Source organism: Camelina sativa, chromosome 16 (assembly GCF_030686135.1).
Source record: "Camelina sativa cultivar CO46 ecotype springtype chromosome 16, ASM3068613v1".
In the NCBI taxonomy this organism is placed as follows: domain Eukaryota; kingdom Viridiplantae; phylum Streptophyta; class Magnoliopsida; order Brassicales; family Brassicaceae; genus Camelina; species Camelina sativa.
The window spans coordinates 3,994,062-4,020,788 of NC_141895.1; the positions used below are offsets into that span (position 1 = coordinate 3,994,062).

Consider the following 26,727-nt stretch of genomic DNA (forward strand, 5'->3'; position numbering starts at 1 on the left):
CAGATCGTGATACCAAAACCCTCATTTGAAGAATCTGATCTAGATCCAAAAGATTACAATTGACATTGACTCACTATCATTATTTTCAAAAGTTAAACATCATGTGTTTAGATTTAGATTCCAAAATTTAGAGCCCATCATGTTCTTGGATCTGTTTATGAATATGGTAGCAGCCCATTTTAAACAATTGGCCCATTCTTATATAAGATGCTTATATTTATGTTTTTAATATATGATATTAAAAAGGGAAAAAGATCGAAGCAAAACTAAACTCGTTATCACGTTTCTTTGGTTTGGTTAAAGTGTTTGTGTAGAAGAGAAGAGAAGAGAAGAAGAGGAAGACGAAAAGCCCAAAATCTAAAATTGAAAAAATCGAAGAAGCATAAAGGATTAATTTTTTATTTCGATCACTCCTCTTTTCTTCCACGCAAACCCAATTCTCTTCTTCTTCTTCTTCTTCTTCTTCTTCTTCTTTTCCTTTTCCTTTTTCTTGAATTCCCCTAAATCATTAACCTTTCGTCGATCAAATTCGCTCTTCTCTTTTCAACTTCCTTCTTCTTACATAGCCCCGCCGCCTAATTGAATTCATAAAGCTTTCGGCTTTTTAAAGAGGCAAATAACTTGCTAGCTGCTTACAGAACTTTTTGCTTTCAAGGCTTTCTTCTAATTGCTGTTCCTTTCGTGGGTCGCTGGTAAGTTTTGATTCGTTGTCATCGATAAAGTTTTAATTTTTTGGAATAATTGCACAGTGGTTTTGAGGGGGCGGGGGGAAATCACTTGGTGGGTTTAGAGGAGTTTGATCATCCTGTTAGCCTATGATGGGTTTTGGGTTTCCAATTTTGTCAAGACTCGCTCCTGATTAAGTCGCTTTTGAAATTAGACAAACCCTTGTTCTATTGGGAAGCAATTCACCGTTTTTTTTCATGCTTTTTCTTCTTGTTTATAACTGAGTCGGTTTAAGGGAATTGAGTTTTGTCAAGGTAGATTTTTGTCAAGGTTGCGTGAACCTTGATTGAGTATAGATTACTATCCATATGATATTATCTTTTATTGGAGAGAACGGAGTTGTGTTTGCTTTCTCTGCACCATTAGTTGTCATCAGAAGGCTGAGGATTTAGTGCATTGTCCATAGATTCTGTTAGTGCGAGAGAGAATGTTTGTGTTGTTTAAGGAAGGTAATGTTTGAATCGCATAGTCATTTGAGTGTCAAGCAAAGTATAGGTGGGTCTTGGTTGTACCTATCATGGTGGGAACCAGTTATAGAAACATGTCTGTAGCAGGTTATGCCACAAGTTCCGCATTCGTGGTGTGTATTTCTGCTTTTAAGGATATGACTTGCCTTGCTGTTTCATCAGTTGTTATTTTCATTATATGTGCTTGTGGCTCGAACATTTTACTAGACATGTTGGTGGCAATTTTGTTTGCATGCATAGATTATCTCCGTTAGTAGTGATTTGCATTCTAGATAGTTTATGTTTTTTCAAACGTTTGATGCAGGATTTGTTGCTGGATTCTTGTTACACTTCAGAAATTTCCAGTTGGTAAGCGGGGAATGGACTGGCTGTTTTGTCCAAGCGTCCGTGTTTACAAATGATGAGCAGTGGGCAAAAGGGTCCAAATGTGTTCAACTTTTTTAAATGGCAACGTGGTGAATCATCATCGTCTTTGACAACAGGATTACTTCATAATGAGTCCCACGAGATTGAGCTATCTAACTACGGAGGAATATCAAGTCCTGGTAGTGAGAGCCCGTCGGGACTTCTTAATGGAGAGAGTTTAAATGTTCAACCAATCGCTGATTTGGATCTTTTTGTTGAAAGGCTCTACAGCTACTATAGAGACAAAGGCCTTTGGTGTATTATCGTAAAGTGGGCTGTTGAGCTTCTAAGTCTTGGCTTCATCATATGCTTCTCTGGGTTCTTCTTGTTGTATGTTGATTGGAATGGCCTTCAGAATGCAAAATGTGGAATGGATGCAGTTGAATCAGGAACTAAGCCATGTGATCTTGTAAAAGAAGCTATCCATCCCCATCCTTTATCCCCTTTCACGCTCACAACTGCTATAATTGTTGGATATTTGGCCCTCTTCTCTGTGTACTGGCTCTTCTGCTTCTTAAGGTTTTTTGCCCAATTGAAGGATACGTTGGACTTCCGACACTTTTATTACAACAAGTAAGTTGAAATTTGCAACATGCTATACATAGTTATTGCTAGAATAAAACATGCATTTTAGCCCATAACTGTTTTTCTCTTGTATTGTAAATTTACAGTCTCCATGTCACAGACAATGAAATCCTTACTATGCCATGGGCAACAGTCCTTGAGAAAGTTGTTCAGTTACAAAGCTCTCAATGCCTTTGTGTGGTTAAGGATCTTTCAGCTCATGATATGGTTATGCGCCTTATGCGAAAAGAAAACTACTTGATTGGAATGCTCAACAAAGGTTTGCTTTCTTTCCCAATTTCCCATTGGATCCCTGGTGCTGGTCCAGCAGTCAAATCTGCACCAGATGGGACACAGTATTACCTTGTATTGACAAAGACCCTTGAGTGGACCCTTAACTGGTGCATATTGCAGAGCATGTTTGACTGGTATGCTACTCTTCACGCTTATCTTTGTTCTAATCTGAAACGGCTTTCTATTAACATTGTAGTTTTAGGATTTTATGACCTGCTAATGTGATACAAATATTGACCAAGAGTTTCAATTTTCATGAATTGCTTTGTCTTGGTTAGACGATAGTGATCTTTTCAAGTTAATGAGATTATTCTGTTATAGAATTTTGTCCCTGTATGTGTATATAATACGTGAGTGTGCCTACATGGGAGTGGCCGAAGTACATATGTTATATTTCATATGAGTATGTTTCATCTCAGTGGCCGAACTACTACCATGAAGAATAATGCCATAGAATGAAAAATTCTTTGCACATGCTAAGTATTGTCCGTTTTCTCTAATTCAGGCTTTTTCATTCTGCAGCAATTTTCGTGTTAGAAGGGACTTTGTTTCAAATCCTACTACATTGAAGAAACGGCTATTTGTGGTTGGACTTGCTATGCTTCTGCTGTCACCATTTCTTGTCATCTTTATGTTGGTGTATCTATTCCTAAGGCATGCTGAACAGTTTTACAATCATCCAAGTACTGCATCTTCTCGAAGATGGTCCAATTTGTCAAAGTGGCTCTTCAGGGAATTCAATGAGGTAAGTTGTCTTCATCTGACCTTCACGCCCACAAAAGTCGTGTGAATGGAGTTTAATTCTGGTGTCTTAGTAAACCTTCAGTTTTTTTCTAACTTTCTCCTTCCTTTCTAAATTCAAATGTGATGCCTTTTCTAAACGTCTTGTTTCTGCAACAACAGGTTGACCATTTATTCAAGCATCGGATAAATAGCAGTGTAGTACACGCATCTGAATATCTAAAACAATTCCCCTCACCTATCATCTCCATTATTGCAAAGTTCGTCTCTTTTGTTTCTGGCGGCTTTGCTGCTGTTTTGATCATCATTGCGTTTCTCGAAGAATCTCTTCTAGAGGGCCATGTAAGAAATCCTAACAACGTAAAAAGCATTTGATAGATACATTTTCTAGGTATTAAACCTTGTTTTGCCACCTGTGTAGATATTCGGCCGCAATCTGTTTTGGTATGCTGCTGTTTTTGGAACAATTACAGCTATTAGCCGGGCTGCCATTTCGGATGAAGTTTTGGTCCTTGACCCAGTAGGAACTATGACTTTGGTGGTCCAACACACTCATTATATGCCTAAGAGATGGCGTGGTAAGGAAAACAAAGATGATGTCCGCCTGGAGTTAGAGACTCTGTTTCAGGTACCATGTTAACTTATTAACTCCTTTTTTCACAAATTGTTTAGTTTAAGCTAAACATCAATATTTAGTCACTGCTTAGAATGTTTTCTATTTGACGCTGTCGAGATAATAACTGCATACCGTCTTATACTCTATATCACGATGGAGAGAGAATGCCAAATTTATGTTTACACCTATTTTTACTTAATTACCTTCATAATGTAATGAAGTTAAGCTGCAAGATGAGCTATTTACTGGGTTTCTTAGGATGTTCTTTGATTTTTTTTTGTGTTTCTATGATTCTATAATTCCTCTATACGTGATCTTATTTCCCTTCTTGCTCGTTACTACCTCTTGAATGAAGTTTATATAAATGATCCTAATAAAAACTTCTGCACTGCAGTATACTGGGATGATGCTATTGGAGGAGATAGCTTCAATCTTCATCACACCTTTTTTGCTTATGTTTGTCGTGCCAAAGGTATATTTCTCTCGCATTCGCTATTGTGTACCCCTCATTAATATTGAGAGTATACAAGGATTGTGGTCTCACACATTTTGAGTTCTCTTTCCAGCGGGTTGATGACATCTTGCAGTTCATCAAGGATTTCACAGTTGATATTGAAGGTGTAGGCCATGTTTGCAGGTAAATGACTCTTCTAGTTTTACTTCCAATGAATTGTTCTAAATAAAATTACAATTAGGACTACATTATGCTCATTGGCCGTTTCGCTTGCAGCTTTAGTGCTTTCTACTTTGAGAACCATGGAAATATCAAGTATGGTTCACCACGCAATGCACCTCGTCGTGAGCAGAGAAGCTCACAAGGGAAAATGGAGAAATCATTTTTGAGGTTTGAGGCATAATATAGTCTTTTTTTCTCTACAACATATGAATTATTTTGGAATAATACATGCAAATCAGTGTTAAGTGTTCCATTTTATTTGCAGTTTCCAGAGTAGTTATCCTACTTGGGAGTCAGATTCTCTTGGAAAGCAGTTTCTGTCAAATCTTAGAACTTTCCGGGACCGAAAGCTTCATGAAATCAACACAAGACACTCATGTTCTCCTAGTAGGGCGTGGCGAGAAAGCACTTTATACAGAGACATACCAAGAAATCCACCTGCTTGCGGCAATCACACTGATTCCATGTGGCTGATTGATTCAGATCAGAGGAATCATCCTTATCTTCTTGACTGGTATTACACCTCTCAGGCTCACAACAGAACCGAACACCCAGTAGAGAGAGAGAACGAAATCTTAACTGCAAATCAAAACTCTGCGGACTGTTGGCCTCCTAATTTGGGAATCCTTGGTGAAGATAGCAGAGATCTGCTCAACATGGAGGCAAGCACATCGGGTCAGTTTTTCAGAGAGAGCATTCTGCGCCATGACCAACCCGATGGAGAAGAAAGTTTTGGGAATCAGCATCCTCTTGATGGTAGGAACCAGTGGTGGGGAAGAGGCGACCGCTCTCACATTGGCACATCTCATCCGGCAACCGGCAATAGCTTCATTGAGCCACCTGATTTTATAAACCGCTACACAGCAGGAAACTTGTTAGACAGCTCATGGGGCAGAAGAAGCATTGAAGAAGGAGATGAAGAAGAAGAATTGGATTGGGAAGAAAATGCGAGAAGACAGTTGTCCAGGACTACATTCATGGATGATGATGATGATATTGAAGCTGGGGTTGATCTCCATTTCGACGATGTATATAGTTCAAGACCTCAACAAACTTCATCATCAAGCACCACATTAGGGTGAACAACAATGAATTTTTTTGATTCAAAGTTGTTTCTTTGTTTTTTCTTTTTTCTTTTTTTCTAAGGTCGATGAAGGAAGATAAAAGAGATGCTTTCTAGAAAGTGTTCTCTGGTCTTGGAAAAATGTGGGAATAATAACATGCTTCTCTTTTTATCTTGTTTCAAGCTAACATTACATGCAATTCTTTATTGTTGTGTATATAAAAAGTTCCTTAAAAATTGGTATTTGTTACTTGATATTGTGACATCTGTGTCTTGTGAAAGAAGAGAGACGGAACAGGAGAGCTCGATGTAGAGATTGCCAGCAGAAGACACAGGAGTTGAACTAGCTTTGATAATTCCTGCTAAATTGTATGTATGTCTCTTGTATTTTCTTTGGTCACCGTTGGTATCTCTTTCTAACATATATTTTATGACTAAAATCGAATGGACTATACTACTCTGTTGTCTCTTCTTCTCTCTCGCACTCTCTCTACTTCTATTTCTTTTTTGTTCTAATCTTCTGATCATAGCATGCATGTTCTCTAGCATCTCATGCAGCTTTCTGCTATCAGTCCCATCACATCTGAAATGTACCATTGGGCCGTGCAGGATCTTGTTCACTATCTCTCGGGTTAGATTCTTTACTGCTTCCTTCGTCTTCTCGTCCATGTCATTCCCATGTTTCGACATGAATGCTTCAACCGAAGCCGCTCTGATTCTCTCTGCTTTGCTCCTTAATTTCTTGATTGTCGGACCCGTCTCCAACGAATCCCTCCACCCTTCAAACTTTATTAACTCCTCTGTTATTATAACTTGAGCTTCCATTGCTTTCCTCGCCCTGTCTTCCTTATTGGCAGCAACAACTTCCTTAAGGTCATCCACATCGTAAACTCGTGTACCGTCTAATTCAGCAACACAAGACCCAACGTTTCTAGGAACAGAGATATCAACAAAGAGCCTCGCATGATCTGCATCTCCATCTGCAGGAGAAGGAGGAGGTAGCATCTCTACGTGCTCCTTCAAGAACAATGGTATCTGAGATGCTGTGCTAGTAAGATCACGTTGGCTTCTGCAGCACAAGCTAGCATCTCCTCAAGCGGTTTATAAATAATCTCAACTCCAGGCCGCATCTCCTTGCGGATAGCTTCAACTCTCTCTTGGCTTCGGTTCACAACCACGATTCTAGTACAACCTTTAGCAACCAAATGCTTGATTACAAGCCTCCCCATAGTTCCTGCACCAACCACCAACATCACAGCAGAGGACACAGATCCTGGACGCTTCTTGAAAGCAAGTTCAACGGCAGCAGAGCTAACGGAAACAGCCCCAGACGCAATTTTTGTCTCATCCCTGGCACGCTTTCCAGCCGAGATTGCTTTTTCAAAAAGCCCACCTATGATCCTCCCAAACCCATTTCCTGCATCTTTACCTATTACACTAACTTGTTTAACCTGTGCTTGTATCTGACCTTCACCTAAAACAAGAGAGTCCAGACCAGCTGTGACTTGAAACAAATGTTGAGCAGCGTCCTTGTTGTACAACAGAAACCAGTGCTCACGGATGTCCTCAACTGAGACTCCACTTCTCTGACATAGACATAGCATTATCATTATTACGTACACTGATTGTAACACGGTGCCCAAAAACACTGAAAAAGGAGAAGTCTTTAAGAAAAAAGAAGTAACCTTGGACATCCATTGAGTGACTTCTTTAACACCACGGTAACGAGATAGAGCAGAGACATAAATCTCGAGCCTGTTGCAGGTACTGAGTACAGCAGCTTCTTCAATGTGATTCAAAGCGCATAACTGACGAATAGCTAGTGGCCATTCAGCTTCTGGAATGGCAAGCATCTCTAAAGGAGCTGTGTGAATGCTAAGACCAATCACCACAATGCTGCTTCTCTCCTTTGTGTATCCTAATTGGTACATTAAAAAAACAACAAAGACAGAGAAATAAAAAATGAAATTGCAGAAATGAAAAATGAAAAATGAAATGGCAGAAATGAGATTTATTTCATTACTGTCAGTGATAGAAGAGTTCTTAAGCTGGTTCAGAGCCGATGATTCGCTGGACGAAGAAAGCTCGCAACGTGCTCGCTGGATCAGACCTCTCCTCCTTGTCCTGTTATTGTTGTTGTTGTTCATCGGAAGCCAAAACAGATTCGGATAATGGTGATTCCATGACGACGACGACGTCTTCGGGGTAACAACGACAAAAGCCGCATTAGAAGAAACCGCCATTGCTACTTTGATGAATTTTACAAAGCAAATCGGAGAAGACAAACAAAACAAAGGATGATGCGATTTGAATCAAGAGGTGGATCCGGGGACGGGTCGGGTCGGGTCGGGTCAAAAAAACGAAAACACAACAGAAGGGAAATTAAAAAAAAAAAAAAAAAGGGAGATTTTTGATTGGACGAAAATTTTAATAAATAATTAAAAATAGTTTTTTAAAAAAAAGAGAAAATTACAAAAACTTTTAGGGTTTTTTGATTTATTGTTTTGAAGGGTTTTTGGTAAAGAGAACATTTTTCTCCGACGCGAGTTTCTGGCGATGAAGAGTGTATCGATTTCTCTAATCCGTCGCTTCCGATACCACAAATTCAGACCTCTACTCCATCTCAACGATGCTTCTTCTTCTTCTTCTTCTTCTTCTTCTTCCTCTCCTCTGTTCTCCCCAACACGAAAAATCTCCACTTGCTGCAGAACCAATCCCCTGATCAAGAGTCAGTTCTGGGTTAATCCATATCGGAGTTTGAATACTCATGTGGAGGAACCACCGGAGATTTCGTCAAGCGATAAGGAAAAGATCGATCTCGAAGAAGCGTTCGAGTCGGCGACCACCACTAATGAAATGGTCCGTTTGTTCAAAGAGATGGAGTTGTCTTTCGAAGGTAACGAGTTGGGTTTATCAGCTCTCAAACTAGGGCTCCATCTCGATCGGGAAGGTGAGGATCCTGAAAAGGTTCTGTCTTACGCTGAGAAAGCTCTTAAATCTTTCGATGGAGATGGGAACCAACCTAATCTTCTTGTTGCCATGGCGTTGCAATTGATGGGTTCTGCTAATTTCGGTTTGAAACGTTTTAGTGATAGCTTAGGTTACTTGAACAGAGCTAATCGTATTCTAGTTAAGTTAGAAGCAGATGAAGATAATGTTGTGGAAGACGTTAGGCCTGTTTTACACGCCGTGCAGCTCGAGCTTGCTAATGTTAAGAACGCTATGGGGAGGAGAGAGGAAGCTATTGAGAATCTGAAGAAGAGTTTGCAGATAAAGGAGATGACTTTTGATGAAGATAGTAAAGAGATGGGTGTGGCGAATCGAGGTCTGGCTGATGCTTATGTTGCGGTTTTGAATTTTAACGAGGCTTTGCCTTATGCGTTGAAGGCTTTGGAGATTCATAAGAAGGAGTTAGGGAATAATTCAGCTGAGGTTGCTCAGGATCGAAGGCTACTTGGTGTGATTTATAGCGGTTTAGAGCAGCATGACAAGGCTTTGGAGCAGAACAGATTGTCTCAGAGGGTTTTGAAGAATTGGGGAATGAAACTGGAGCTGATTCGTGCTGAGATTGATGCTGCTAACATGAAGGTTGCGTTGGGAAAATACGAGGAAGCTATTGATATATTGAAGAGCGTTGTTCAACAAACTGAGAAGGACAGTGAGATGAGAGCTATGGTGTTTATATCGATGTCCAAAGCTTTGGTTAACCAACAAAAGTTTGCTGATTCAAAAAAATGTTTGGAGTTTGCTTGTGAAATCCTCGAGAAGAAAGAAACAGCTTCACCTGTAGAAGTCGCTGAAGCATACTCCGAGGTAGCGATGCAGTACGAGTCAATGAACGAATTTGAAACCGCTATTTCGTTATTGCAAAAGACTTTAAGTATACTAGAGAAGCTTCCTCAAGAACAGCACTCAGAAGGAAGTGTTTCTGCTAGGATAGGTTGGCTGCTTCTATTCTCGGGCCGAGTCTCTCAAGCAGTTCCTTACTTGGAAGGTGCAGCCGAGAGGTTGAAAGAAAGCTTTGGTGCTAAACATTTTGGAGTTGGTTATGTTTATAACAATCTCGGCGCTGCTTATTTAGAACTCGGGAGACCTCAATCTGCTGCTCAAATGTTTGCAGTTGCTAAAGACATTATGGATGTCTCACTTGGTCCAAACCATGTTGATTCAATTGATGCTTGCCAGAATCTTTCTAAAGCTTACGCCGGCATGGGAAAGTAAGTAAATTTCTGTTAACGCAACTCACTCGTTGATGTGACTTCATCATTTCTCTTGAAAGAGTTTAATGTCCTGACCATTGCTTGCTTGCTTGGTTACAGTTATAGCCTTGCAGTGGAGTTTCAACAGCGAGTGATCGATGCATGGGACAATCATGGAGATAGCGCGAAAGACGAAATGAAAGAAGCGAAAAGACTTCTTGAGGATTTGCGATTGAAGGCTCGAGGGGGTGTTTCAACAAATAATCTTCCGAATAAGGCTTTACCTTTACCCAAGACAAACCATTCGTAGTGAACTCTCAGCACAAAAAAAAAGAATAGCACCTTCTGTTTTGCCAGTTGCCACTAAGTTTTTAAATTATTATCTATTTCATACTTCGATCATTTAGATTTCACTCCAATTCATAGAAGTTGATGTTTGAGGTTTGTTCCAAACATACCAATATAATAATTTTTGTTATAATGGTGTAATGTAAGAGTATAAAGTGTAGCTTAGTCATTTGAATGCATTATACTTATGTGTGACTTCTCTTTTTTGGGAAAAAATCCCAAGGAAAGGTCATGTGGTGTGGTGTTCGAGTGGTCATAGATTATTTTTTATTTTTCTGGTCCAAGTCCAAAAAAGTCTGATATTTTTGTTTAAATGTTTAACGGAGCTATCTCAAGTTTTGTCCTAATTCACATTCCTAGTAGTGATCCAAATTAGTAAACCAATTGTGTGAACCAAATTAGTAAACCAATTGTGTGAACCAAATTAGAGAGTCGAGTCAAGTCAACTTAAGGCATATATATGGCCACACTAGAAAAGCCTAGTAATTAATATTCGAGGTAACTTTTTTGACCCTAACACCTAGCTCCGTGCTTTAGCTTTAAGCCTTTAACTGAAGTGCCTAATCATATGACCTAGTTGCAATTTGATGAGAAAATTTCAGTCAAAACTTAGAAAATTTCAATGTAACTAATTAAAAGGGACTCGTTTCGTAATCATAACTCACAGCACAAAGTTTTCTTCTAATCGAACAAACTGTTGTCATATTTCTCTCATAAAGATTGTTTAGAAATTTTTACATATTTTAAGAAAACAATGATTACTAAGTTTAAATATATTTTTTCTTTTAACTAAAGAAATATTATTTAATTTTAAATCAATAACAATTCAAAATTTTAAATATTTTTAATGATTATTTCTTGAAGTTTACAAAACATCAATTTTGTGGAACAAAAAAATATCCCAAAATATCGATTTTATGAGATAGAGGGAATACATATTTGGTTTACCAACATTTTATTTCGTTGATTTCTTTAAAAAAAAAAACAAATTTGCGGCCGCCGGCGTTAAACGATGATAATTAGAAGAAGAGACATATGATTCGGATACAATTGCTTAAGGAACACTCTCGCCGCCTCTCCTTCATATATATTTTATTGGCTTTTTACAGTTTTTAATATATGTGCATACTTTTCAAGTTTTATATTTGCATTTGGATATTTTTGTAAGAAAGCAAAGAAGAAAAGATTCTCTGATATGCTCATGTGTATATATGGATGAGTGATGGACTAGTCATGACACAAACTAATAGACACGTGCTCTTATTGAAGATGCATGCACTTAATTTGATGAATGAATGATACACACATTGTCTTACTTTAGCTCAACGGGTTTTAACGCCCTTTGGATTTAAGAAGTTTCTAGATCTTTCGGAGTCGGAGACCAATTAAGTTACTTTATAATTATTGTATTTTATATGGAGTAAAAAAGACACTATTCTTTTGCCATTCTTTGAAAATCCAATTTTATTAAGTTTAGAGTGGTGAAATAATTAAATACAGAACTCTGTTTTTGAATAATGTACAACCACGAAACAGATACCACAACATTTTCACAAACTAGTGACTCGCTCGCAACTCGCAAGGTTAGCTCATCAACACGTTTCCAATATTATCATATGACTCAAAGTTGTCTAACAGTCTAACTGTCTAAGTATGGTAAACAATTTTTTTTACGAAATCCACAAATGCCACTAAAAAGTGACTTTTACATCATTGATTTTAAAAGAAAAGATGAACTACGTAACGTAACGTAGGTCATATAGTCATACCGCCCAGTTGAATACAACTTGCCTAACTAATTAAAGATTTAAGAGTGTCATCATCGGCCGGTCTAACGATTAGAAGAACTTACACAATCTAGATGGTCGTCATATATTAATTATTTAGTATTTGATTTATAATTATTCAACAACGTCAAGTGATCATAAAATAAAAAGCTGTTCGAATTAGGCCTCGTGGGGATTTGCTTTTCTCACTAGTTTGAAATTCGTTTGAAATTAAAGATTAGACAAGTACTTATCAATTAGACGTTATTTATTTAGTCTATCTTATTATTTTATATAATAAGATGTCCTCGATCGTCATTCTTAGTCTATTGTTTTGTAACGGCCGATCGATGCATGCATGTACCAATATGAGTTACGGTCAATTTGAATTAGCCAATCAGATAACTAATTATTATGATAAATTATAATATAATCTCAAAATGTAAGCAAAATCTTTAGTTAAAAAATGAAATGTTTTGCAACAAATCCAATAAACTATTGTGATAACTCATACGTTTTATTTATTTTTTTTCATATAAATTTCTCGAGAGTTCATCGTCCTCTCTCGTCTCTCTTGTCAAGAGAAGTTTGCCCTAGCCGCCGACAAGCTTTAATCTCGATCTGACCTCTCTCGCCACAGGCGCTTCTCGCCGAAGTCATGAGAGGGTCATCCTCTGTCCCTTCTTGTCTAGTTGCTTATGAGTCCATCCCAGCATTTCTTCGGGGATAGTTTTGAAGGGTCGGAACGGCTTTAAGGTTGTATCTTCTCCGGTTTCAGCGAGATCTGCCCCGAGCGTCGTCTCCTTTTGTCTTGTGATGGTGAACCGCGATTTGCCCTGTCTCGTCGATGGCTTTATTGAGCATAATTTCAGATGTGGTTCTCTTTGGCCTTAGTCGTTGATGGTGATTGACCGGTTGTTGGTTTCTACTGCGGCCGAGATGGTTTTGCCTCATCTCCGATAACATCTGGCCTTTGTATTCTTCTGTCCGGATATTGTTGCCTTAGGTCTCTTTGTTTAGAAAGTGTTTAGGTAATCTTTGGCTACATTCGCATCAAGTCAAGCTCGTTTGGTTTATTCCCAGTTTGCTTGGTGGTGGCTTTAGTTGTTATCCTTGTTGTTTCAGTTCTTGGTCTTTTATTTTCGGTTGTGGATATGTTGGGGGGTTTGAATCTGGAATTTTGCTCTACCTCTTCTTAGAGTCCTCTTGCTGGTTTGAGATTAGTTTTTGCTTTAGGTTCGTTCTTGGAGTGAGTCATTTGGATGGTATTTTGTTGCTGAGTCACCTACTAGCCTTCCTTCGAGTTTCCTTTTGAAAGTTTTAGAGTGAGGTTTTAGTCGAAGCAGTGGAATCGTTCTCTACTTCTTCTCTTGCGAGGACGTCGTCAGTTTTAAGTCTGTAGGTGGCTGAAGCTGGTTCGACGAGTGTCCGTATGTAAGAATAGTTGATCTTGCGTGGTTTGTCTCCAGTCGATTTTAAGGTTTTGGCCTTGACCCTAGTGTTTTTAGTTCTCTCTAATCGGCTGATGAGGTGTGTTGGAAGTTGTATTTGTGTCTCTGGTCGTGTTGGGTTCCGGTTGTCCTCTTTGTCGATTTGCTGGTTGGGTGCGGAGTTAGGTTATCCGGTCTTCTAGTGCTCTCGATATTCTCAGGTTTTATAGGAAAGCTTTGTAGACTCTCTCGTGCCTTTGCTCAAATATAGAACTTAGTTCTTTGTTCTTCTCCCTGTACTATCGTTTGTTGGTAATCTGGTTTCTCTCTTGTGGGCTAATGACTCTGGGAACATTCTTATAATCCGCCCGCATATGTTTTCCTTGTTTGGATATTCTATTCTACTTATTGTAATCTACCCTGGTTTAACACCAAATTTATGAATAAAATTTTAGATGACAAAAATAAAAATTCATACGTTTTCATTTAAGAATATATATATATCCCTCATTTGAATTATATATATATATATATATATATATCTGTCAATGATTACAAATGGGAATGCCAATATAAAACAGTACCCCAAGTTAAAGTAACTTATGGTCATCTTAACTTAAATATTTTCTCCTTTAAAGATTTTGTTATTTACAAATCCAAAGAAAAGAGGATTCAAAACATATAGTCACCGTCTCCATATATTATAGACAATTAAGATGCACAATGTCTTTTAAATAAAAGATGAAGAAAAAAAAGTGTAATCCGTTTAAATTCTTCAATTATAAATGAGGGAGCCAAATCAGGACCAGTGTTTTTTCTTTGTTAAAAGCAAGATATATTGCAATAAATAAAGAAAACTACAGAAAAAAAAAATTATCAAATATTGACCGACTTTTAAAACTTGACATTTATTCTTGAACTTCTTATGTTAAGATTAAAAATAATAACAATTGTATCTCTAGTTTTAGATTTTACATTTAAAGACAAATACCATACTAAAGCATTTTGCAATACTGTATTTAAATAAATCCTTACATCACCGCAAATCGAGGGTTAATCGTCTGGTGGTTATATGTCAGACCAAAAAAAAAATAGAGATTATTAAATATGGGACCGTGCTAGCTGTTTCCAAAAGATATTAACAAAAAAAAAACTATGTAACCTATCAATCTATGAAAGTATAGCGCTCAAAATAGGATAACAAATCTATCTTACCTTAAGCAAGTTGATCAGTTATTATTATTAGTTCCACCAGGAATTGAATATTACTAACTGTTAAGTACACTAATCAGAAATGTATCTACACTAAGTTTTATCATAGTTATCCTTAATCTAGTGGGGACATCGAATCGCATGCATGTTTGAGGTACTTTTTTTTGTTAATAAACAATAATTGGCCGATTAGAATAACAATGATAAATTAGTTTACGGGTCTTTGACCCTCGCTATGAGCAAGGCCAGGGTCGGACGTTATAAAGTGAAAGTAGAATCAAATTTGAGTAAAAAAAGAAAAAAGGAATTAGTTAGAGTGTTGTTCATGCACCGTCTCTCTCTCTCTCATTAGTTATTTAATTGTTATTATCTTATTTTCAAGTTGCCCATATAACTAATGGTCCACCATCAATGAGCCCAGCTCCAATTTAAACTAAACAATTTTATTCAATCTTTTAATATATAGACTTTGTTTTGCTTCTGTGGTGAGAAACAATAAATAACGAACGATATGAATAAGGAAGACTTTGTGATTCTAGAAACTCTCTTAGAGATCTAACTTCTTTATATGGTTTCAATTATTTTCATCAAGTGGGCAGTCTCTAGTAATTCTCATTATAGGGATTAGGGAGGGATATGATGATTAGATTGTAATCTTTCTCGACCCCATATACATCCTATGAAAGTTTTCTTAAAGAAACTACTTGCGTTGTGTTAAAGAAATCCTTTTCAAATTCTAGCGTATGTAAGATAATTACATTAGAAGAATCTCTAACCAAAACACACAAAAAAACAAAGGTGACCCCTTGCAATAAATGTTGATCAATTTTGATTGTCGTTATAATATATGTCACTAGGTATCGTTACAAATATGGATTGTGAATGTAAATGTAAATATATATATATTATATATATGTTCAAAAGGGGTATGCACTTGGACGTTGAGGTCAAACATCAATCACTTTAGTGGACAAAACCATTTTATTTTTGTTTGTCTCGCAGGCAATCTCGCTCTCTCTTGTCCGCTACTTTCAAGTTTCCAAAACACTCTTCATCAAAGCATAAATAGTATAATCAGAAATAATTTAATTTGATTTTATATTTCCCTCTTGTGTGTTTCTCTGTTTTCCCACTTTTTTGTAATGGGGGAATAATCAATATCCATATTTTCCATTTGTAGCACATGGAAATAGTACATTATCGTATGCCTTTGTAGTCTGTACTTTGTTATTGATTATACCGAATATCTTGTACTGGTTGGTTACGTTTTAATTTAATGAACTATCACCAGTTAACAAATTGGTTGGTTATTTGAAGGAAAAATAAAATATACTTTAATGAGTTTTTATTTAACAAAAAAAAATGAGTTTAGTAGTATGAGAGTGATCCAAATTCCCAGAATAGCCTAACTTTTTTGATAAAGGATGAAATAAATGAAAATGCTCACAGTAGAAATAGAATGTAAATGAACAGAAATATCTCTTAAGGATTAACCGGTTAAGGCATGTTAATCCTAATAATAGCCATGCCAACTAATTTTTGTATTTTAAAGATTATTTTTTAATTAGCATTTATGTAGTATCCTTATGGGGTTTTAATTTATGTTCAACCCACTCATTCTTTTGAAATATATATGTTTTAAATCTTTTAGTTGTTTTTTTTGGTGTGAATTCTTTTAATTTTTCAGTCTTAGTTAAAGTTAGTGCACTATAACATACAAACGCAATGTAATAAATAATAATACATAGGTCTGGGGATTTACTCTATGAGTTAACAAAAGAAAAAAATAATAATTAATATTATATATATTGATATATAATGTTGTATTAAAAGGAAACGACTTGTTCTATCACTCTAATCGGTATTAAAACATCTAAATTTTTTCATCTAAAAAAATCGTGAAAAAGTGTAGCTTAGGTAGAAACATTAATTAATGCTAAGAAATTGTGAATTTCAAGAATTAATTAATGAGAATTTAAAAGTTTGATGGATTACTATTGGTGTCACAATTATTCAGAGTGATCTAAACCTTCCGCTTTGGGTATTAAAGCTATCCTCAATTGACTACAACACCTTAGTCCTTCGAATCCTTGCTATCGCACTACCTCGGGTAGTTCAGCTTGCTCCGGTGAGAATTATAACATTGATTCTTTCGTTAACGTCACACTGTCTTTCGACCGTGACCAATCTGTCGTCCTGCAAATTTTTCGAGGATGATCCTTTAATTCATCATGATCTCACATGTTTCAATGTGCTTACAATTCCTTGCTTCACAGCTCTCATGATTCTAAAATCAATGAATGGTATCTATTTGTTTATAACATTGGGGAGTATCTTTTGTTGCCATGGTCTGAACCTTGGGGTCTTGAACCCTTCTTTGTACTTGTTTCTTATTTGAATGAATGAAAAGCAAGCTACGGTGTTTCAAAAAAAAAAAAAGGTAGAAACATTAATTAAGGACGTCCAATTAACAATTTCTTTATGAAACATTTCATGATATTATTGGTTGGGTACTCTACTTTCCTTTATATAATATAGAGTAGACAAGACTTTCTAACAAACATGTACGATCCATTAATTCATAAGATTTAAATAATATTGAATGAGATTTTTGGTTTAATATTGAATGAGATTTAAATAATATTGAATGAGAACTTTATGTGGACGAAAAACAATATAGAGACTAGTCATATAACGCATATTAATTTAAAACATTAATGAATATTCCTTCTCTATCATAAAAAAAATGATTTTCTATGATTTTTTCTTTTATTACAAAAATTGATTTTTTATATATTTTAATCAATTAATGCTAAGAAATTGTGAATTCAAGAATTAATTAATGAGAATTTAAAAGTTTGATGGATTACTATTGGTTCATAATTATAAAAGTATGTTATTATAAATAAAGAATGCATTTATAACTAAACATTAAAAAAAAATCTTAATTTATGTGAAAATCCTAAAACATCATCTATTGTGATAGAGAGAGTACTTTTCTTTTATTTATTTTTATTTGTCTAAAAAGAGGAAAGAAATACTGTTATACTCAATTATAAGCATCAAGTTGTGTGATTGTATCAGATGCTTGAAAACGCCAGAAATTTAATAAAACAAAAAGGCTTCATTACATTCATACCATTATATTTAAACTAACTAGCTGCTATAATTATTCAATTTTTTGTTTGTCAAACTTTCCTATTGTTTGCACATGCATGCGTTGTGCTATATGAAATATATAATTTCAAATTATTTTTAAGACAATTTTAAAATGTAATTGATTATTATGAAACATATCTACTCAAAATTTAAGACGATTTTAAAATGTAATTGATTATTATAAAAAAATATATCTACGAGAAGTAAAATTTTAACTAATAGATATTTTATTAGCCAATTTGATATCTACGAGAAGCCTCAGTTCGATCTCTCTAGTAAAATTTTATTAGCCAATTTGATATGATACGTGTATTTTGTGATTCACAAGAAGTTATCTAGAAAGCCAGCCACATATTCCGAATCAATTAATGTAGCAGACAAATTTTAGTCTATCAAACGTGAAAGAAACAAGCAAATTTTGCACATATCACAACATATAATACACCAAGTCAAACACTTCCTGGAAAAGTGAAAATGATACTTCGATGTTATCAACTCGTATAAATGTGTTAGCATACAAGTTACATTTCAATACCACGTAAATGTTCTCGGTAAGCGTATTCGAACTCTAGGAAGGTAATTTTTTTTGTAAATACAACATTTTCAGTATAATGTAGAGGATCTCTCCCAATCTGACCAATAACTCAATCTGATCGAGAACCATTTCCTCTCATTTAGAAAGAGAAAACACTTTAGAGACATATTAATTTAGCTAAACACAGGTTTCAGGATATTTAACCGTTATATGCATTATAGAATTAGAATCCATACAAAAAGTTTCCAATCATAAAGGTCGTATCGAGGAAACCTCATCCAATTTCAGCTCTCGATTTTTTAAGAACACAAAAAAAAAAAAAAGTCAATTTCGTTAAGCTTTGTGACGTTTCAGTCGATCTTTATTACAGAACCCTATTCTCCAACCACTAATGACCAATTAATATTGACCAATGGTTTTATGACAGAAATATCTGTTTTGTCTTTGTGCCAAATTTATAAATTAGTGGCTGTCGGCAGATCAAGAGAAGACCACTCTCTAGGGGCCACAGTTCGATCACTCTTTTTCTCTTTTAAATTCTTTATCAAAACAAAAATTCTTAGATTTATATATAAAAAATAAGAGAATGGTAACACGAAGACAATCTCAATCGGACGAACAAAACAAACACACAAACTATATACATAACATCTGACTTTAATTACCATATGGATTTTTAGATTTATTTGTTTGCAAGGATCAGTTTACTACAGTCCGTCTGGAAGACTTCACATTTTTATTACCCTAGTTTCAAAAAAACATGACATAACCCATTCACTAACTCAAAATATTGATGAAGATGTTTATTTTCTCCATAAATTAACAATAGATTGATTTAAACCTTGTATTTAATTTCTAGATTAATTGTAATATGTCAGTTTCGTAGCATCCATCACAATATTTTTCAAACAAAAAGTATATCCTCACAAATTCTTTCAACATATAGGTATATATGTACTACTAAATGACCGAATTCTAAATGGTACATATATAAATATCGTTTTGTAATATTGCTTTGCTCGATGACATTTATATCTATATATAAAAACATCGTTTTATAGCGTTTGTGATAATTTTTGCTAGTAATAAAACCGAATATGCTATTTATATATATATATATATATTTATTTTTTTGAATAAAGAGAATTTATATATCTATGAGTACTAATATAACATATATTGGGGATTGTTTCAAGTCAACTCTGGGAGACTCACTCAACTCAGTACAATAAGCGCAGGTCCTACAGCTACAATACAATTGAGGTCTGTCAAAACTTACGTGGATGACAAGTGCCACATCATGATACTGCTGATCTCATCAATTTTGTCGGTATCTCGCCGCCTAACGTCACCCCTCTAAATAGTATTCCGCCACGTGGAAACTAAAAACACCAATTTTTTTCTTCCTTTCTTTCCTTTTGAAATAGGGATAGATCCGTATAAAATCATGTTTTCTTCCTCAATTGAATTGAAAAAAAAAAACACAAGACACCAGTTTTGTGGTTGGTCCCCATGCGGTTGTATATGAATTTTTATTAGTTTTTTAAGGCAGCCATATTTGTCTAATAATAGGACCTATGAAAACAATATAACAATAAAATACTTGCCACTTTCATATATCTTATAAATTCCGTGTCTCTTATATATATATAGGATTAGGTTTTGAAATAATTGCCCACAAACAAGAATAGATAACAAAAACAAGAAAAGAGAAAAGAAAATAAAAAAAATACTCATGGAATATTCCCAATCTCCCATGTATTCTTCTCCGAGTTCTTGGAGCTCATCACAAGAATCACTCTTATGGAACGAGAGTTGTTTCTTTGATCAATCTTCTGATCCTCAATCTTTCTTGTGCCCTAATTATCACGATTACTCCGATGACTTTTTCTCATTTGAGTCGTCGGAGATGATGGTGAAGGAAGAGATCCAAAACAGTGAAATTTCCAACTCCGAGGAGGAAGAAAAGGTTGGGATTGATGAAGAAGAAAGATCATACAGAGGAGTGAGGAAAAGGCCTTGGGGCAAATTCGCAGCTGAGATAAGAGATTCCACAAGGAACGGGATTAGGGTTTGGCTCGGGACGTTTGACAAGGCCGAGGAAGCCGCTCTTGCTTACGATCAAGCAGCTTTCGCCACGAAAGGATCTCTCGCGACACTTAATTTCCCCGTGGAAGTGGTTAGAGAGTCGCTCAAGAAAATGGAGAATGTGAATCTTCATGACGGAGGATCTCCGGTTATGGCCTTGAAGAGGAAACATTCGCTTAGGAACCGGCCTAGAGGGAAGAAGAGATCCTCTTCTTCGTCTTCTTCTTCTTCTAATTCATCTTCTTACTCTTCTTCTTCATCTGCTTCTTCAACATCAAGAAGTAGTAAGCAGAGTGTTGTGAAGCAAGAAAGTGGTACACTTGTGGTTTTTGAAGATTTAGGTGCCGAGTATTTAGAACAACTTCTTATGAGCTCATGTTGAACTTGTAATTAGTATTCAGCTAAAGCTACTATTAAACTTTAATTTTGTGATAATGATCTTGAAATTTCTTTGTTCATTCTGCAATTTCTTTGGTTCTCTTATTTTTTGTTTGTTGTATCCAAATGAAATTATTGGAATAGAGGCGATGGTGATGTTGAAGTGTATATATAAAAAAAAAACTTTTTATCTTTGAAAAACAAAAATTTCCATTATTGCCTTATATGGCTGGAAAGTGTGTGTGTCCACCTTAATTGCTTTATATATTTTTTTGTGCTTTAATAATTGTTTTCAAGTGTAAGAGATATTAGAGGATAAAAATTTCTCGAATTAGCGATTCTTGTAGATCCAAGACTGTGAATCTTAAAAATCAATCAAGTCGTTCCAATCTATAAAGGTATATTCTTAGTTCGAATAACAAAATCTAACCAAAAAGAAGTTGATAAGATAAACTATAAAGTATTTTTTATTTGTAGGGTAATTCGATTAGAGGTATGATTAAATGTTATATTATCTACTTATATTATTTTTTATTTATTTTTTTGATATAAAAGATATTATGACGTTCTTATTATATTGTGTTATTACGTCGTTAATGATGCGTTCGTTATCATCATTATTGTTAGTCTCATTATCAATTGGTTGTTTGACTTTCTTTGCTACTTTTTTTTTTTCCGTCGAAGCTTTCTCAACCCAATCTACACTATGAACGTTTTAAATCATAACAACATGTCGAACTTTTTGTTGGATGAGATTTTTTGTTGTTCAATACGCATAAAGATGCAAATATGTTTGAGGATCTGTACTATTATCATCGTAATTTATATTCGAATTTGGTAGTCTACGTACTGTATATGAGTTTTTGAAGATTAATAATAAGTTTGACTAAAAAGGAATACTTCAAACGCAAGCTAGCATTCATTTATAATTTGCTAACCATATTTGTTTTCTAATATTGTTTAAAATGGATTGAGACACGACATATTTGGGTGTTAGATCGATCACTAGTGTGCATTGGCATCTGGTGAGACAATAATGATTATAAATTAATGAGATTGTTTGTTTGTGTTTATAAATAATAAAATCTAAGAGATAGAGATATATACCATTAGAAAAAGAAAATGGAGGTTTGTTAAACATAAAAATAATACATGGAGGTTGAATAATTGAATATATGTGTAATAGGATCTTACCTGGATTTAATTACGTATGAATAAATATTTTATCTGTTTTTAAATTGTTTTCTATCCAGCCAAAATTGATAATAAGTTGAAACATGTGATACAGCAAATTTTATTTAAAACGTGAAAATATATTAAAAAAGACAAATTTACATATGAGTATATGACCTGTTCGAAATAGGGAATAAGCAAAAAGGGTGATAGACAACGAGGAAAAGACAAGAGAATTGAGACAAAATCATATCCTTAACAAATAAAGAAAGAGTGATTAATTAAGTAATGGTGGTTGATTAATTTTTAAACGACGGAGATTAGATGGCAAATGGCAAGTCGTGGTGAGGATCATATCCAGTTTGTGATAAAGCAGGTACTATGATTTAACCACATTTAAATTGGCTCATTGTATTAACATCACTGATGATGCGAATAAGTTTCCTAGTTAGGAAACCTAATGGTCTAATTAACCGGTTCTTATTGCGAACCGGAATAGAAGCAATTCTGTAAAACTAAAATATATACAATTATCAAAAAGAAAAAAAAAACCTAAAATATATACAAAATTTATGGTTTATAAGTGGTGGGTTATTTGTTTTGATGTAAAAGAAGAAAAAAGGACTTATTAGTGAAGGAGTATTTTGGCTGAGTTTAAACATAAGATGAAGTGATGAACACAAACAATGCACGAACGAACTAAGGAGTTGAAAAGTTGTTAGAACTGGACTCGACACAACATTAGTGTGACATAAAGAATGAAAAAGTGAAAAGCACACAAAGAAAGCTACTGTTTAAGAATTATAAACATTCTAACATTTACAATTATATTTCACTATTTCTAAAACCCTCCTTGATAAATCCGGTTTGAACCGGACAGGCCAGACCGCACCCTAAGCCAAAAAAAAATTCTTTGAGGCAATCCGGTCTGGGTTTAAGGAATGACAACAGAGCCAAAAAAAGAAGAAAGCAAACCATCATGTCCAAAGTTGGAAGTTACAAAAGAAAGCCCATGATAAGTTTTTATTCCAAAAGCTTATATAACCCCTGGCCGAGAGGTGTTTAAAATTACTTACAATTTTTTTTTTTTTTTTTTGGTACTTGCAATTTATTGATTTAGTTCTATGATTATATCTTATTTTGCATTTAAAAACGATTTTGGTCTTGAAAAGGTAAACAATTTCCATTTAATATTACTCTGATCCAATGTTTCAGACTTTCAGTGACTTTCAGTGTACCAAGAACAAGAATACCATAAAGCTTAGCTCACAGCCTCACACAAAGCAATGAAACATTTTTCTGATAAACAAAAGCCAAAAGCAATTAGTTAGTTAAAAAGTAAAAGTAAAAACTCAAAACAGATTAAAATGGTCGAAAATTAAAACTCTCATAAAGCTAGAAGTTTGTAGAGTTAAACAAAATCCAGACCAAGAGCCTCTTCAGCACTCTAACTCTAGCTTAGATAACTTGAAAATTACCAAAGTGACTACTAATAACTGAATCAGTCATTAGGGAGGGAGTACAACAAAAGTTATTAGAAAAAAGCAATTAACCCCACAAGTGTGTCTGGTAAAACTTAGTAACCGTTGCTTGGAACAGCTTCCATGTACTGTTTCTCCACAACCTCCATCACTGTGTCTGCAATTCCACTTGCATACACACATGATCCTTCACAAATCTGCCCCCAAAAATCAAAAATTAGTTCAATTGGTTTGATAAGTTTAAAAAAAAACAGATTCAAATATTACTGACATTTTCATTACCTTAGTGTTGAACAAGAAGCTGTAATGCTCACCAATCTGTCCACCTGCAACATGGTGAAGATCAAGCTGAAGCTGATCAAGAACTTTGGTGGTGAACAACAGACAGTTAATCTTCTTCTTCTGGACGAGCTTGATGGTGACTTCATCATCGATTATGCGAACATCAACCTCAGTTACTTTCGATTTCCTCTTAAGCCAAGAACATCTCAGTGAGTTGTTGTTCTTGTTGAAACAAGATTGGTCTACTTCACTCTGTGGCTTGTAATTCACAGTGTCTTCTTCTTCTTCATGTTGATCTTCTCCACGTCTAGCTTTCTTCTTGCTCCTGAATCTCCCAAATCTCTTCTTCTCCACAAGCATCTTAAACTCCTCTATTGTCCTTAACAGCTCTTTGATGTAATCTATAGCCTCTCCAACGATGGATGCTCTATCACTCTACAGAGATTATTAAGCCACAACACAATGTTAACATAATAGTCTCTTATACACATGAACTGAATTAAAAGCAAAGTATATGTATACCTTAGTTGGATTTGGAATGAGACTCTTTAAGTCTTGGAAACGATCATGGAAGTGAACTCTTCTTTCACGTTCTGTAGGTGAAGTGTTAGACTTTTTAGATCTTCTTCTTTTACGAGTAACAACACCAGTTGTGTTAAACTCGAGAACCCCATTGTCAAACCCATCACCGTTGTTGTCGTTGTTGTTGTGGCCTCCTTCAAAATACATCATATTCACACCACCATTAGCATCCATCTGAATCTGATCTTCAACTCCAAGTAAACAAGAAGAAGACCCGTTTCTGAGGTGGTTCTGATCTCGAGGCTGCATAGGGAAATTCAAATGGAAGAGTGGATCGTACATGACAGCAGCAGCAGAGGAAGAAGACATAATGTCTGAGAATGAGTTAGGAAGCATAGAAGAAGGATGATGATGAAGAGGAGGAGGAGGCAGTGAGCATCTAGGCAAGTGTAAGAGACTAAGCAAATCAGGAGTTGTAGCAGAGTTTGGAACCATATTGACGAAATCTTGATACCCATTATTCTGATCCCAATCAGATTGTTGCTGCTGATGGTGTGTAGCCATTTGGTGAATCATATTGTTATGGAATTGATCACACGGTGGAGGAGGAGGGTTGATGTGGAATTGGAGAGGTGTTGAAGCAGGTTGAGGACAGTCTTGTGGGCTGAGATGGAATTCAGAGAGCTCTTCTACTTCAACACTGCAATTGCTGTTGCTTGTGCTTCCGGCGACAAGTATTTGCGGCGGTTGTTGTTGTTGTGGTGGTGGTGGTGGTTGTTCGGGTTGAGAGAAGCTAGTCTCCACCGTGACTTCAGCAGGAGTGTTGGGATCGAAACAACCCATCTCCTCGTAAAGGTTTCCTTTTTCTTCTGCGTTTGTAACAACAGCAACACTGATTTAGATTTTACAGGAAGAGATAAACAAAAGGTACCAACTTTGATGAGAAAATGGAAGAAAAAACTAAACTTTGTGACCTTCCATGAAGATGGTATTGACTCTAAAAAAAAGGATTCCTTTGAACACCTGCAAAATCAAAAGTTAACATTTTTACTTAACCATCTTTCTAAGAAGATAGATTGGGGAAAAACCAGAAATTGGAACCTAATTTCAAACAAGTTTTGCTATTTTATCTATAATCTTTGGAATCAAAATTTGGGTTTTTAGATTCTACGATAGAGGAAAGATTGTAACATGGGAAAATGTTCTTCAGAATTCAAAAGATTAACAAATGGGTTTAGGGTTTGAGTTAAGAGAAAGGGAGAGATATAAGAAGGGGGAAAAGTTCAACCTTGCAATGGTTTATTAAGTTGTTCCTTGAAGGAAAGTTTCATGAGAGTCCCTCTGCTTCTCTGTGTTTGAAATATACGGACATTTGCAGATGGGGGGATGGGCAGTAGGAGTATAGAAGAAGGTGAAAAGGTGAGAAAATGTAACTATTAAATTGATGGTAGTATATAACCAAAATTAAGAGATAAATTATTATATGCATCCAATTGGTAAATAGTAATTATTATTATATAAAATTTCAATTTAATAGTAATTACAAAAATGATTAAAAAAATTAGCGGTATGGTATCGATTTATGTCACCAATCGAAAGCTAACGATAACAATAAATTATTAACATGTTTAAGCTAAAGTTTTTTAGAGACATAGTTTGGTTTTCATTTGTGGTTCAAGCATTTTACTGGTTTTTATATTTTCTCAGTTTATAAATAGTTGTATCAAAAGCATAACAATTATAACATAAAACTTATAAGGATGGCTTTTTTTTTTTCTTAGCTAATTTTTTGGGTTGGATTTGTAAAGAAGGTACCATTGTATATTCTTTTCACGTTACAAAAGCTGTCATTTTTTTAAATAATATGTAAATGTTGTTTTTATTTTTTTTTGGTTGGAGCATGTGATTGTGGCCAAAACATTTTTAAGGTTGGTTAGAAGGATCAACAGATGGGTCCCAAGCCGAATCTCTCAGTCTCAGGTCCTTGCAAACGACTTTTATGGACATTTCCGTCATTATCATCATAGCTTTGCCTTCTATCTCTCTCATGGGCTCATGGCAGAGATATAAGACTCAAACTCATAAGATAAGTTGATATTGGTTAATCGTTAATATATAGAGTGAAGTGTTTCTAGCTCACTAAAGATACGTTGCTGTTCTTAAATTGATCATTTGCCCATTAACTAATAACCAAAATACAAAACTTATTATCAAGCTGGAAGAACTTATGACAAAATTAAACTACCCATCATCAAATGACATCATTAGATCGATACTTGAAGACATAATATAGAATCTCTAGTAAACAAAGTATTTTACTGTATGGGGGTTGTTTTGAAGATAAGATATAATTTTTCATTATATATCGACCATCATATATGTTTATTACATTTCAAGCTACTTTTTATTTATTAATGTATGATTTGAAAAATTAAAAACCCAAATAAACTGAGAGACCTGAGGAAACTAGTTATGTTTTTGTTAAAGTATTATATTGATATATTTCTATAAGTTTCCTTGTTGAGCGGTTGGGTCATGCGATTTCTGTTTACAGCAAAAGAAAGAGAGAGAGAGAGAGCTATCCGGGTTTGTTTGAGAAGTA

The 26,727-nt window shown here is 35.2% G+C and overlaps 4 protein-coding genes and 1 pseudogene across 5 annotated transcripts; 3 read left to right on the top strand and 2 right to left on the bottom strand.

Annotated features, from left to right (window-relative positions):
* Positions 1 to 234: 234 nt before the first annotated feature.
* LOC104749750 (autophagy-related protein 9) lies at positions 235 to 5,789 on the top strand. Its single transcript, XM_010471440.3, has 10 exons — positions 235 to 692; positions 1,498 to 2,171; positions 2,270 to 2,590; positions 2,979 to 3,201; positions 3,360 to 3,539; positions 3,619 to 3,825; positions 4,208 to 4,285; positions 4,380 to 4,450; positions 4,544 to 4,657; positions 4,755 to 5,789. Exons 2-10 carry the CDS (start codon positions 1,591 to 1,593, stop codon positions 5,569 to 5,571), a joined length of 2,592 nt encoding a protein of 863 aa, XP_010469742.2. The 5' UTR covers positions 235 to 692; positions 1,498 to 1,590; the 3' UTR covers positions 5,572 to 5,789.
* On the bottom strand, positions 5,481 to 7,851 carry LOC104749749 (putative glutamyl-tRNA reductase 3, chloroplastic; annotated as a pseudogene). The gene is made up of 3 exons (XR_015584609.1): positions 7,576 to 7,851; positions 7,238 to 7,470; positions 5,481 to 7,138 (listed from the first exon to the last, which is right to left on the bottom strand). The product of XR_015584609.1 is annotated as a putative glutamyl-tRNA reductase 3, chloroplastic (transcript).
* Positions 7,852 to 8,035: 184 nt separating this feature from the next.
* Positions 8,036 to 10,294, top strand: LOC104749751 (protein KINESIN LIGHT CHAIN-RELATED 2). The gene is made up of 2 exons (XM_010471441.3): positions 8,036 to 9,769; positions 9,872 to 10,294. Exons 1-2 carry the CDS (start codon positions 8,109 to 8,111, stop codon positions 10,059 to 10,061), a joined length of 1,851 nt encoding a protein of 616 aa, XP_010469743.2. The 5' UTR covers positions 8,036 to 8,108; the 3' UTR covers positions 10,062 to 10,294.
* Positions 10,295 to 19,794: 9,500 nt separating this feature from the next.
* On the top strand, positions 19,795 to 20,874 carry LOC104749752 (ethylene-responsive transcription factor 15). Its single transcript, XM_010471442.3, has one exon. It carries the CDS (start codon positions 19,937 to 19,939, stop codon positions 20,669 to 20,671), a length of 735 nt encoding a protein of 244 aa, XP_010469744.1. The 5' UTR covers positions 19,795 to 19,936; the 3' UTR covers positions 20,672 to 20,874.
* A 2,334-nt stretch (positions 20,875 to 23,208) lies between these two features.
* On the bottom strand, positions 23,209 to 25,577 carry LOC104749753 (transcription factor bHLH10-like). Its single transcript, XM_010471443.2, has 5 exons — positions 25,414 to 25,577; positions 25,100 to 25,148; positions 24,126 to 24,994; positions 23,604 to 24,038; positions 23,209 to 23,518 (listed from the first exon to the last, which is right to left on the bottom strand). Exons 2-5 carry the CDS (start codon positions 25,104 to 25,106, stop codon positions 23,417 to 23,419), a joined length of 1,413 nt encoding a protein of 470 aa, XP_010469745.1. The 5' UTR covers positions 25,107 to 25,148; positions 25,414 to 25,577; the 3' UTR covers positions 23,209 to 23,416.
* Positions 25,578 to 26,727: the final 1,150 nt, after the last annotated feature.

What these genes read in the sequence shown, in the direction of transcription:
- LOC104749750 (XM_010471440.3), top strand. Translation starts at nt 1,591, where the DNA reads ATGATGAGCAGTGGGCAAAAGGGTCCAAATGTGTTCAACTTTTTTAAA. An exon ending in AGTTAGAGACTCTGTTTCAG is followed by an intron (nt 3,826 to 4,207) that starts GTACCATGTTAA and finishes TCTGCACTGCAG; the next exon opens with TATACTGGGATGATGCTATT. An exon ending in TTATGTTTGTCGTGCCAAAG is followed by an intron (nt 4,286 to 4,379) that starts GTATATTTCTCT and finishes TTCTCTTTCCAG; the next exon opens with CGGGTTGATGACATCTTGCA.
- LOC104749751 (XM_010471441.3), top strand. Translation starts at nt 8,109, where the DNA reads ATGAAGAGTGTATCGATTTCTCTAATCCGTCGCTTCCGATACCACAAA. An exon ending in GCTTACGCCGGCATGGGAAA is followed by an intron (nt 9,770 to 9,871) that starts GTAAGTAAATTT and finishes GCTTGGTTACAG; the next exon opens with TTATAGCCTTGCAGTGGAGT.
- LOC104749752 (XM_010471442.3), top strand. Translation starts at nt 19,937, where the DNA reads ATGGAATATTCCCAATCTCCCATGTATTCTTCTCCGAGTTCTTGGAGC.
- LOC104749753 (XM_010471443.2), bottom strand. An exon ending in TCATTCCAAATCCAACTAAG is followed by an intron (nt 24,039 to 24,125) that starts GTATACATATAC and finishes TAATCTCTGTAG; the next exon opens with AGTGATAGAGCATCCATCGT. An exon ending in GCTTCTTGTTCAACACTAAG is followed by an intron (nt 23,519 to 23,603) that starts GTAATGAAAATG and finishes TTTTGGGGGCAG; the next exon opens with ATTTGTGAAGGATCATGTGT.